Genomic DNA, 12,044 nt, shown 5'->3' with positions numbered 1-12,044 from the left:
AGACGATGGCGCTGGCGGCCCTGCGCGGGGCCGGGCCGGGCCGGGCCGCAGCGTGGGGGCTGCTGGCTGCAGGCCCGCTGGGCGAGGAGATAAGAACCGGTTCCTCCGGCCCTACGGGGCGCGGTGCCCGCGCCTCCGGCGGGGCCCCCAACAAGTCCTGGCCTGCGGTTGCCCCTTTGCCCGGACCCTCGTGCCCCCGTGTTGCACCCCCATGTCCTGCACCCCGACACCCCAGTGCAGGCCGGGGTCACCCGCCCCGGCTGTGCCGTGCCCCGCGGTGGTTCGGGGCTGATGCCGGGCTGTGGGGCAGGGTGGGGCGCAGGGTGTGATGGAGGAGCCAGAGCAGGGTGGAGACAGGGATGTCCCCAGGCTCTTGGGGTGACCCAGGGTGGCTTTTCCCTGTGACCCCGTGGCTCGGGAGAGGGAAGGCTCCCTGGTATCCCCAGCAGCACTACCGGGGGGGACAGGGCAGAACCCGCGACCCTGGAAAGGAAAGAGCTCACTACGCCTCTGGCTGGGTCGGTGCCTTTATTGTGGAGCTGGATCCCAGTGGGATCCCCCGGGGTGTGCTGGGGAGTGGAGGGTGAGCTGCAGGGGGTGGTGGGGGGCTCTGCGTTTTGGGGACGCCATGGCTGGCTGCTGCGGTGGTGGGGACAGGCCTGGGTCAGGCGTTCTCCCAGAAGAAGGTGTTGCAGGCCACAGTGAGGGCGGCCACCAGGACCACGTACTCCTGGAAGTCCACCTCCCCGTCGCCGTTCTCATCCAGGTCCTGCATGATCTTCTCCACGGCACCTGTGTCCTTCTGGGTCTGTGGGGTGGGGTGATGGGGTGAGCCCTGGGGCTGGCAGCCTGCTGGGACGCTGCTGCGCCAGGGCATGGGGGGAAAGGGGAAGCCCCCGGCCGCGGGGCCCCGGCATGGCCGGTCCCTACCTCCAGGAAGCAGCCCAGCTCGCTCTGCAGCAGCTCCTTCAGCTCCTTCTTGCTCAGCTTGTACTTGTCCCCCTCTTTGCCCGAGTAGTGGTGGAAGACGTTGATGAGCGTCTCCATGGCCCCTTCCAGCTGTGACGCCATAGCTCCAGCTGCGGGGAGGCACCCGCTGCGTTATGGGGGGCAGCCGCTAGCCCCCCTTGCCGTGAGGGGCAGCCCCCAAATCACAGCCACCCCCTGCCCCATCCTCTGCCGGGGACCATCGCATGCCGTGGCCTCCACTCCGAATGCTTGGTGCTGGGCAGAGTGGGGCTGTGGGGGTCTCGGGGCACCCCGCTGCTCCCCAAGGCTGGGTCCAAGGGTGTTCCTGTGGGAGGGGGCCCTGGCCACCTGCCCCCTCCCAGGGCACCCGTGCCCCAGCCAGGCCCTGTGCTCACCTGAGCTCCGCGCTGCGCCGCCCGCCCGCTGCTCGAGTGTGCCAGGCTGAGCCAGCCGGGGACGTTAAATAAGCTCCAAGCCCCCTCCCTCCGGGAGGATCCGATACCGGGGCTGGACAGCCCGGCTGGCACCGCCAGGCCACCTTCGAGGGGGCCAGGACGCAGCGTCCCGCTGTCCCACTCACCCCGGGATGATGCAGGGGAACGTTTCCAGCCCCACCGATGCTTATGGGGTGGCGGTGGGCAGTGATGCGGAGAGCCACTTTGGGGGGGGGGGGGGCGCTGCTCCATGTCCCTCCCCATACTAAACCTCGGGTGCCCCTTCTTGCCCCCCCACAGCTGAGGCTGGCCCCACTGTGGCCCCGTGGAGCAGCAGGGTGCCAGGGGGCATGGGGACGTGTGGGGGGGGCAGGGGGGTCCCTCACTGGGCCACCCCCCGGCTGGCTCTGCCCACCAGCCCCGGGGCAGATCCCGCCACCGGGGCCCTGGCTCCGCCGGTGGCACCGCCATGCCCGGGGTCTGACCCCACGGCGTCACCCGCTCGGCGCCCGCCGGCATCCCCCATCTGTCAGCGCCACGGTGCCGTGCCGGATCCGTCCCCAGCCCTCCTCCCCCGGGCCGATAACGCGCGGGTATCCGGTGTCCTCGGCCTTGCAACGGGAGCCAGCCGGGGCCGGGGGGAGCCGGGGGGGGCTATCGGGTGACTCAGCCCAGGCCCCCCGGGGCCACCCGCTCCCCGCACACAGAAAGGCCTCTTGTCAAATTAAAAAAGCCCCACAATCCCAGCCCGGAGGTTGCTCCAGCAACGGCTGGGCCAAGAAACCAGATTCCCCAGCTGGCATCGCCGATGCTGATAATCCTGGCCCTGCCGCGGCTCTCGTTACGGCCCCGCATCGGGGCGGCGTGGGGCCGATCCCCGGCGCGGGCATCCCTGGGGGAACAGCAGCGGTGCTGAGCCCCCAAACTCAGGTGGGCACGATCGTCCCCCCTTTTTGGGTCCCCCCTCTACAAGGGGGCTGCTGGGAGCTGCCGGCGCAGCGTCCTGGCTTTTTGCAAGAGTGGGGTGGTGCCAGGTTCTTTATCCCGGATTCCAGCCCTAATTTGGGGCTAATTACATCCTGCTCCCTCTGTTTCCATCTCCTGCGCTCCTGGTCCCTGTGGTTGGGAAATGCCGTGGCTGCATGGCACCCCCTCTGGACTGGGGACCCCCCCAAACCACTCTGTCACCTGGTCCCCTGACCCCATGTGGCCACCCCACCATCACTGCCCTGCTCTGGGGTGGGTGGCATGGGGGGTACTGGGGGGTTTGGGGTGATGTGCAGGGTCTTTGGGGGTCCAACCCCTGTCCTGCACTTGGGGCAGGTGAGGTGGCTGCAAAGGGGGTCCCTGGCTGGAGGTGGGGGGTCCCAGACAGAGGTGGAGGTCCAGGATGAAAGTGGGGGTCCCGGATGGAGGCTCAGGCTCCTGTTTTTTGTATGGGGCTGGGAGGGGGTCCTGGGGCTGGTGAGCTCCCAGAGAGGCCAGATCCAGAGCCTGGGGACAGGGGTAGATGGGGAGGGACCCCAGTGGCACTCACATGGCGGTGTTGGCGTGGAGGCTGGCGGCGGCGGAGCCCCTGTGCCCCTGTCCCCAGTGCAGCGCGGCAGCGGGCAGGATCCGGCCGCCCCTTCTGGGAAGGCTTGGCCCCCGGGGCTGTGTCGCCTGCCCAGTCGGGCAGCAGCTGCCTGTGACGGGAACAGGCATCGCCGCCCGGTCCTGAGCTTAAAAATAACCCAACCCCAGCCCCGGCAGTGGGCACGGAGCCGGGGCCACCATGCCCCAGGCACCGGCTGTGCCGGTACCTCCAACTGCCTCCTGTGCCGAGCTCCCCGAGGGCTCCGGCTGTGCTCGGAGGGGCTCTGCCCCACTCTTATTAAACCCCAAACCTCCCTGGAGAGCAGGATTTGTCCAGGTGGTTCCCGAGCAGTGGGACCAGCTGGGCTGGGTGCCCAAGGGTAAACCCTGACACGGTGGGGACATGGCCTGGGCACTGGAGGGGGTGGCCCCGGGCTCTGTGCCGCTGCGGTGCCGGCCGTGGGGAGAGCACGCCTGGCGTGTCCGCGCTGGCAGATCCTCAGGACAAGCTCTTACCAAACCGGGAGCAGCGAGGGACATGCCAGGAGGTTTACACACTTCTTGGAACAGGTTTCAGCCACTGCGACTCCCCATGTTCCACTTTGACCCAGCTAAACCAGTTGCTCCAGTTGCTGGTGCCGGGGCTGGGCCAATCTTGTCTCTCCATCCCATCGCTGGAACATGGAAGAGGCTTTTCCATCCCTGGGGTTTGGAACGGGGAGAGCCACCGGGCGCCTGCGGTGCCAGGGCCGGCAGCATTGCGATGGCACCGGGCGCCCAGTTTTGCAGCCTCAGATAACCACGCTCCCCTTCAAGGAGCCCCGATAGGTGCGGTGAGGTGGCACCTGCAGAGGGCACGGTGACCGTCCCTGGTTGGGGTCCCCAGACAAGACAGGTGGGGGACAACACCAGGACATGGGGTGTGGGGGGTGTGGGGCGGGGGATGCACCTGCATCCCAAGCTCTCGCCTCAGCACATGGGGTCCTGCTATGCTCTGCCCCCTCCCAGGAGCGGTGGGTCCCCAAGGCTGGGTCCCCACCCCCTGCGCATGGGGATGGCCCCGAGTGGGGATCTGGGGCTCAACCGGGAGTTGCCGTTTCTCCTGCCACCTCTGATTTGGCTGCATCCTGTCGTGAGGCTGCTGCAGCGCTTGTTGCCTCCTTACCCCGTCCCATCACCCCGAATTCCAGGGGCGGCGAGTCATGGATCCACCTGGCTCTCAGGGCTGGTGATTCACCCCAAACCTGTCCCCGTCCCTGCAGAGCCTGACTCACCCCAGAGGTTTCCCAAGAGACCATCTCGGTCCCCTGACGTGGGGCTCGGCGGAAGTCCCGTCCCCGTCCCCCCGTCATCCCGGGGAGGGGGCCGGCCCGGATGGGGCTGCAGGAAGCCAATTCCTCCCCCATGAGCTGGTGTGACGGGTGTGGGGTGGGGACCGGGCTGCCTGGTGCTGGCTGGAGCCTCCCCATCCCTGTGGAGAGGTGGAGTGAGTGTGTCAGGGCTCAGCAGGAACCAGGCTGGTGACAGTGGCGTTGCACCAGGGACCTCCCTGCTCTGCACCCCCAAAACACCGCTGGTGGAGGGCTTCAAGGCTGTACCAGGCTCCCTGGGACCCCACTGCCATGTGCTTGTCCTTGCAGGGGGGCTGCTCACCCTGATCTCACTCCCCATCACGTCTGGTGTCACACTGCCACGGGGACGCCGGGACACAGCCCCTGCGGCGTGTGGGGATGGAGTGGCTGGCTGGGAGTCAGGGACATCCCTGCCATCCTCCAGGCAGAGACAGTCCCCAATGTCACCCTCATCCCATGCTGTCACCTGCACTGTCCGCACCATCTCGCCCCGGGGCTGTGGCATGGGGCCACATAGGGTCTGTCTGGTGCCAGGGTGGGGGACATGGCTCGGGGACCCCGTGGGAACGGCGATGCTGCAGTGCAGAGCTGCTCCGTCTCCCAGGTGGAAACCTGCCAAGGCTGCCATGTTATAAATACACAATGATTAAAGGGGAACGCTCGGGCGGTTCCAACCCCCTAATTAATTTGGATTAATTAATTTTTACAAAGCCCACTATTAATAGGGATGATGTCAGCGGGTGGCTGAGTCACAACTCTCACTCTGTGCGGGTTGAGCCCGGCCTGGGGACCACGGGGCTGCTGGGTTGTGGGCTAGGACCAGCCACCGTGTCGGGGCATGGCGGGACGTGAGCGGGGTGCTGGGGGCCACGTCCTCACCCCCCCTGCAACCCCAGCCCTGCACGGCTGCACTTGTGGGTGAGACCCACCCAGCATCCCCGGAAAGGTCTGGGTGATGCTTGAGCCCCGTGGGATGCTCCAGCCAGAGCAAACCCCTTCTGTCCTCCTGCATCCCTCCCCTCTGCCCCGTGGTCCCATCCTGCTCCCCACCAACTCATCCCCACGGCAGCAGCACCCAGGCGGTCCCACGGAGACCGGGACAGGTTCACACCAGCAGGGCTGAGCGCTGCATTTGGTCCGCTGCCCGCGTGGGGAGGGAGAAGAGGAGGACGTTTCCGTGCCCGGGCGGTGTTTGTGCGTCCGTCCGGCTGCAACAGGAAATCCAACACCGTGGCAAGGGGGACAAAGTGCTGCGCTCTCCCCTCCTGCCGCGCAGGGTATAAAACCTCCCGGGGGGCCGCAACCTGCAGATCCCTGCCGCAGGCGAGGGGGGTAAGTAAGCAGTCGCTTCCTGCAGCGCTGTCTCCATCCTGGCCACTGTGTCTCCAGCGCTCGCAGAATGACAGTGGTGCTGGGGATCCCTGCCGTACCCCCATCCCTTTCCTGATGTCCCCCCATCTGCTTGTCTCTGTGGTGTGCGTGCCACACTGTGCCGGATGGCAGCGGCATCACCGAATGGCTCTGCTCCCCCACCCTGTGCCAGCTGGGGGGGACGGGGACCTAGCCAAAGCGATGGGTGCCGGGGGAGCAGCCGGGCAGGGGGGCAGCCCACAGCCCCTCTCAGCCCTGCAGAGCTGAGCTGAGACCTTTCAGACTCGCTGCACTTTGGGCTGGGGAAGGTGCCCCTTGATGCACCCCAGGCATCACCTCCCTGGGACACCCCTTTGCCTCAACCCCCCTCTCAGCTCATCTCCCTGCAGCCCTGGGCCACTGCCGTGCCCTGGCATCATGGCCACGGGCGAGCTGACCGAGCTGGAGATGGCCATTGAGAAGATTGTCACCATCTTTTTCACCTACGCGGGGAAGGAGGGCAAGAAGGGCACGCTGACAGTCAACGAGTTCAAGGAGTTGGTCCAGCTCCAGCTGCCCAACCTGATGAAGGTGAGGCAAGGGGCTGCATGTGTGGGGTGGCTGGGGGGGCAGCTGGGTCCTTCTGGGTCCTCCCAAGCTGGGGGGCTGCTCCCGGTACCCTGAGACTTGCAAGCAAGAGCGAGCAGCAGCCCCTGCTCCCCCATCCCCATCCTGTTCGCTGGGGACCGGGATGCAGCCGAGCCTCCCCTCGTCCTCCCCACAGGACGTCCCCTCCCTGGAGGAGAAGATGAGCGAGCTGGATGTGAACAATGATGAGGAGCTGAAATTTGGCGAGTACTGGCGGCTGATCGGGGAGCTGGCAAAGGCCATGCGGAGGGAGAAAGCAGGGAAGAAGTGACGGGGCTGGTGGGGACGCTCAGCTGCTGTGGAGCTAATAAAAGAGGTTTCCCTGAGCCTGAGCATCACTGCTGTTCTTAGCGGGGGGCTCCTGATTTGGCCAGCCCACCTCCTCCCCTGCCTGCGTCTGTGCCCGGGGACCAGCCCAACACGAGTGGTGGCTTGGGGCTCACTCTGCACTGGGGTGGCTTCTGCGGGGAACCTGCGACGGATGGGGTCATTCCCAAATGGCCCTTGTGCTGGTCTGGCGTGCAGGGTGCCACCCTGCGCCCCACAAACACCTTCCTGCTGGGCTGTGGGGTTTAGTGGAACCCCAATGGATGGCAAAGATGTGGCTGGGACTGGGGTGGGGCTCAGGAGCACCTCCAGCACCGATGCCGCAGCAGCCACCACCTCCGTAGCATCAATGCCTATTGTCCCTGGGGTCCTGGTGGCACAGGGGACATGCATGCACTGGCACAGCACCCCTAACCAAGCTCCCAGTCCCCGCATTTTGCTCTCACATCCTGGTGTTGTTGGGAAATGGTGAGATCCCCACCATGGGATGACCCATCCCTGAGCCAGCCGGTGCCCGGTGCCCGTTCCCACACGGTGCTGGGTGGCTGTGCCGGGCCGGGCTGGATGGGGAACCATCACTGTGGCCGGGAAGGAGGCGTTTCCCAGCCCCACGCTGGCCCTGGGCCAGGCTCCGAAATGAGACGCCTTGCACCACACCGCAGCTGGCGGCGCGCAGGGAGCTCCCACTCACACCTCCCCGTGGTATAAAACCCCGGCGTGCCACAGCCCGCGCAGATCCAGGAGAGCCCGTGGAGCAGGTAAGTGGCCCATCTGCCACCACGGGATGGGGGTCTGTGCCCAGGGGTCCCACCGCCCCTCCACACCACCCCTGCTCCCACGCTTGGCTCTGCCACGACTTGCTGCTGAGGCAGGGACGCTCCTGCTGCTGGGACATGTCCCAGCAGCTCACCGCATCCTGGGGCTTCTTCCTCACCCTGCGCTCAGTCCCGGTGCTGAAGGAGGGGAAACTCCCCCCAAGCCGAGAGCTGAGCCTGGCTTTCTTCCCCGTCAGCTCCTCCAGACCCCACCGGAGAAGACAGCCCCCCAGCCTCAGCCACCAAGGATCTACAGACGCCGCGAGGACCAGCATGGGCCAGTGCAACTGCCGCAAGAAGCGCAAGGTGCATGAGCGACACTGCGGCACTGGGAGGGCCGGGACCCCTGGCGTGGTGCGGGGCACAGGGGTGACCCCCCCACGGCCCCATCCCTCAGAGCACAGCCCTGGGGCACGGGGTGACTCAGAGCAGCGCAGCTGGGCCAGCCCAGACTCCAGCAGAGGAGCTGGGGGGGTGTTTCAGGGTTCGGCAACGCTGCCCCAGTGCTGGGCAAGGGGACCTGGTGCTGCAGGCTTGGAGCCGCTTGAAAGCTCAGGGAACTGGGCAGCTTTCTCCAGCTCCTGTGGACTCACCTTTGGGAGCTGCATTCGCTCCTTGCAACCTCTCCAAGGATGCCAACAGCAGGAAGGCTTCTATTTTCCTCGGCTTTCAAATGGGAGGTGCCCAGCCCACTCCCCTTTACACCTGTGGAGGATTTGGCCCCAGCCAGCTGAGCCAGGGCACTGGGCTGAGGCTCTGAAGATTGCTGGGTTCTTCCTAATGGGCATCGCCTGATGTGGTTTAGTAGTGTTTCAAGGGGAAACCACAGATGCTGAGTGATTCACCATCGTTTCCCTTCAAATGCAGCTTTGGCTAATTAGCCCGAGTGGCCGGGGAGCCAAGCGTGTGGGTCAGGCTGGTCTCTGCCCCCCATCCAGCTGGGGGAAGGGGTCTGCAGCCCCGATGGGGAGGGAGAGGGGCTTCTGTCACCGCCAAGCCCCATCCTGGCAGGCGCCCGAGTTGTCCTGGGCACTGACTCATGCCGCCATCCACCGCTTGTGCAAAGGAGAGGAAGAACCAGTCTGGACGGCCGTGGCGGCCCCCGCGCGCCGTGGGTGTAGTGCCTGGAGACGCCGGGGTGGCTGAGCTTCACTGGCCCCGGGCAGGGAGAAGTCCGGGCAAGCAGAGACGGGGGGTGACACGTCTGTGGGGAGAGGTGTCACCTCGAGGTGGAGGGGTATGGCAGCTACAGGGGGTACTGCAGCTAGGCAGAGCCTGTATGGAGGGATGCAACATCTGGGCAGTGGGTTGGATGCAACATCTGGATGGCGGAGTCTTACATCTGCATGGCGTGGTGTCATGTCTGTGTGGAGTGGTCTTGCATCTGTACGGGGGGTGTGTCTCGCATCTGTACAGCGGGGTCTGACATCTGTAGAGGGGGTCTCACACCTGCGCAGTGAGGTGCCACATCTGTGCAGAGGGTCTCACATCTGCACGGTGAGGTCTCACATCAGCTCAGGGGGTCTCACATCAGCACAGAGGGCTGTCGTGTTGATAAGGAGGTTTATCACATCATTGCAGAGGGGTTGAGCATCTGCAGAGAGCACTGGCACAGCTGCTCGGGGAGTGTCCCATCTACTCGGGGGCTTGTCCTCGCCATCTGGGGGATGTCCCATCCACCTGGCGAGGTGTCCCACCGGCGCTCATCCTCTCTTCCCCGTGCAGGACTGCCAGGAGCTCACCGACGTGGAGCGGGCCATCGAGACCGTCATCAACCAGTTCCACTGCTATGCAGTGAAGGGGCAGAAGGAGTATCTGACGCCTAACGAGATGCAGGAGCTGGTGGTACAGAAGCTGCCCCACCTGGGGAAGGTGAGGGCAGAGCCCAGGGATGGGCAGGGGGAGCTGGGGTGGGCACGGGCTGCCTGCGGGACCCTGCCGCCCCATCACCCCGATGCTTTTTTCCACCCCTGCTGCAGTGCGTTGGACCACTGGACGAGAAGATCGAATGCATGGGAGACCCTGACGAAGCCAAGCTGGAGTTCGGAGAGTACTGGGACATGATGGGGGACGCAGCCAAGGGCTGCCGGAGGAAGTAGAGGGTGGTGGGAGACGGGAAGGCGCCCGAGGCCTCAGGCTCTGCACCGAGAAACGTGAGAGGCTGCTGGTCCCGGTGGGATGCGCCTGGGAAAATGCAGCGTTGCCCCTGAGGGGGCTCGTCTCCTCCCCGCGTCCCCAGCCAGGGCAGAGGGATCCCCCTCCCCGGCTCCATCCCTGCCCTCTCTCGACTCTCCTTCCCGTCAGGAAACCTCCCTTCCCATCCCCAGCTCTGGCCCGTGCCGCGGCGGGAGGGAGGTGGCAAGGGGGTTCCTGGCTCTGGCTCTGGAGCTGCCTTTCTCCATCCTTTGCTCCAGAGACTTTACCCCCAGAGCTGTCCCACCTCTGGCCCTGAAAACCCTCCAGTTGCAGGTCCCCCAGCCCCAGAGCATCGCAGTGAGAGGGACTTGGCTCCTTTCCCCCCAAATCCCTTGGATGTGCAGGCTCGTCCCCCCGGCCCTGTGCCCTGCCACCCGACGGGAGCCCCTTTGCCACAGTTCTGCCTTCGAGCACCTCGGGGGCCATCCCGGGCTCCAGGCCGGTATCGACACTGCTGCGCATGGCCTGGGTGTATTCCCTGCTCTGCCTCCGGTGCAGGGACTGTGGTGCCCTGCGCCTGCCCAGGTTTCGGGGTGCCACCTGCATGGTGCTCCCCCACCTGCCCCTCTCCAGGGATGCTGGCCCCTGGCTGGCGGCTGGGCTCGGGGCTGGGATGGTGGCGGGTTGTTATCAGCTTGCGTCACTTGCAACCATTTTTGTATAAATTAATAAAGGAAAACACTGGAAAAAAAAATCAGGATGGGGTGACCTCATTTGTCCTTTGTGGGAGAGGGAAAGCAGGGGCAAGGAGGGACAGGGCTGCAGCTACTGCGGCTCTGAGCATCGCTTGCTGCTGGGTTGCACAGCCCTGCTGGCCTCAGTCCGGAGTGTGCAGGTGCAAGGGATGCTGTGGGTGTGCAAGGGATGCTGCAGATATGCACAGGATGCTGCGGGTGTGCACGGTCTTGTGGGCGTGCATGAGCAGTGTGAGTGTGCGCGGTGCTGCGGTGGCCATGGTGCTGGGGGTGCGTGTGGCACCGTGGGGGTGTGTGGGCACTGCAGGTGTGCACGGTGCTCTGGGTGTGCATGGCACTGAGGGTGTGCATGGGCCTCTGCACATGCCCCATTCCTGGGGTGGTTCCTGCCCTGGGGTCCCCATTGCAGGGACCCCACAAGCAGAGCCAGGGCCACGTCTCCGGAGCGGGTACCCTGGGGGCTTTGGGCATTTGGCTCTGTGCTGGGATGGAGGGAACTCGGGGGAGACCCCGAAGTCCTGGGCTCAGAAAGACCCAAGAGCCGTGAAACAAGCAGCGAGCTCCCACCTGTGCCAGGAGAGCATGGGATTTCTGTGTAATTACAGCAAATTAGAAAACAGTAAATGCCACAAAGCGGTGGCTCACTGGGATGAAGCAATTAGCTCAGGCACCAAGTGCATGGAGGGTGAATAAATGGCCTTGAGAGGGTGCAGGGCACCTGCTGAGCCCGGTTATCCCCCCGTTCTGCTGCCATCGCGGGACCCTTCCTGCTGAGCTCTGTGTCCCTGAGGTGCCCGTGGGCATCCCTGGAGGTGCGATGGGGACGGGGACCCCAAAAAGGCAGAAGATGCGGGCACCTCAGCAGCACCTGCATCACCTTGCTGGGCTCTGTGCTGTGGAGAAAGAAAGAAAAAAAATAATAAAATGAACAAACCAAAACTGAACCAAACCCCAGAGAAAGATGATAAAATCCGAGGCTGGGCCAGGGTGGCAGGTCCTCCTGGGCTGGCAGCCGGCACGGCAGCACCGACACCGCGGCTCGGCCACAGGCCACCCTCTGTCTCCTCTCACCTTGGGGTGGATTTCACAACGAGAATGACTATTTATTGTTCCTGCCTTGGAAATAAATACATGGAAATTAGGCAGAAAGGTGTGGTGTGCATTTAATTAGAGACAGGAAATGTGTCAAATGGTTGGGGTGATGGGGGGGAAAGGGGAGCCGGGGCTCCTGGATCCTCTTCCCAACACTGGGCTGGGAATGTGCCGTGGGAGTGGGGACTCCTGGGTCCTATTTCTGGTTTGGTGACCGGATCCCCAGCGTGATGGTGTGCTGTCAGGAGGATGGCAATTCCTGTGGCGTGAGCCATCCTCGGTAAGTACCTGTTGTTTCTGGGAAGTCCTCGGAGATGGTAGGAACAGCTCAGCCTGTCACCGACATCCCATCAGAGTATCACCGACAGGGTGGTCGGTGCCCCTCAGTGAGTCAGTGCTGATCACATGGGCACAGCACCGTGGTGGTGGAAACGCCGAGAAAGGCATTTGCCCGTGCCAGGGTGGCTGCTGTGTGCGGGAGCGGTGGCTCCAGGGTATCCACCACATGGTCACCAAAGACCCCCAGAGCCGGGGCTCAGTGTCCCCCTTCTGCAGAGGGTCCCATGGGGCAGAGCTTGTCCACCAGAAGTC

General features: G+C 64.8%; 3 protein-coding genes across 7 annotated transcripts in view; 2 read left to right on the top strand and 1 right to left on the bottom strand.

Annotated features, from left to right (window-relative positions):
- Positions 1-511: 511 nt before the first annotated feature.
- S100A1 (S100 calcium binding protein A1) overlaps positions 512-12,044 on the bottom strand; it is a 150,355-nt gene continuing 138,822 nt past the window's right edge. Inside the window, exons 1-3 of one of the 3 annotated variants that reach the window (XM_055697096.1) lie at positions 2,941-2,961; positions 931-1,079; positions 512-808 (exon numbers count right to left, since the gene is read on the bottom strand). In XM_055697096.1, the coding sequence (XP_055553071.1) occupies positions 665-808; positions 931-1,071 (285 nt within the window). In that variant the 5' untranslated portion in view covers positions 1,072-1,079; positions 2,941-2,961 and the 3' untranslated portion in view covers positions 512-664. Of the gene's footprint in view, positions 809-930; positions 1,083-1,364; positions 1,490-2,940; positions 2,962-12,044 lie in introns of those variants that run through there. The other 2 variants (XM_005434725.3, XM_055697097.1) reach the window with 2 other exon arrangements.
- On the top strand, positions 5,510-6,654 carry LOC102048409 (protein S100-A13). 2 transcript variants are annotated; one of them, XM_005434733.3, is made up of 3 exons: positions 5,510-5,662; positions 6,091-6,271; positions 6,465-6,654. In XM_005434733.3, the coding sequence occupies exons 2-3, from the start codon at positions 6,119-6,121 to the stop codon at positions 6,597-6,599; spliced, it is 288 nt and encodes a 95-aa protein (XP_005434790.1). In that variant the 5' UTR covers positions 5,510-5,662; positions 6,091-6,118; the 3' UTR covers positions 6,600-6,654. The 2 variants fall into 2 exon arrangements, with proteins under 2 accessions (XP_005434790.1, XP_027654812.1); XM_027799011.2 differs by having other exon boundaries at positions 5,515-5,662; positions 6,076-6,271.
- LOC102048583 (protein S100-A14) lies at positions 6,788-10,346 on the top strand. Of its 2 annotated transcripts, XM_027799010.2 has the most exons (4): positions 6,788-7,413; positions 7,668-7,776; positions 9,196-9,342; positions 9,450-10,346. In XM_027799010.2, the coding sequence occupies exons 2-4, from the start codon at positions 7,744-7,746 to the stop codon at positions 9,567-9,569; spliced, it is 300 nt and encodes a 99-aa protein (XP_027654811.1). In that variant the 5' UTR covers positions 6,788-7,413; positions 7,668-7,743; the 3' UTR covers positions 9,570-10,346. The 2 variants fall into 2 exon arrangements, with proteins under 2 accessions (XP_027654811.1, XP_005434791.2); XM_005434734.3 differs by having other exon boundaries at positions 6,788-7,776.

The sequence above is a fragment of the Falco cherrug genome, chromosome 19 (assembly GCF_023634085.1).
Source record: "Falco cherrug isolate bFalChe1 chromosome 19, bFalChe1.pri, whole genome shotgun sequence".
Lineage (NCBI taxonomy): Eukaryota > Metazoa > Chordata > Aves > Falconiformes > Falconidae > Falco > Falco cherrug.
The sequence above is the reverse complement of the archived record's forward strand: the minus strand, read 5'-3'. Positions and strand labels throughout refer to the sequence as shown.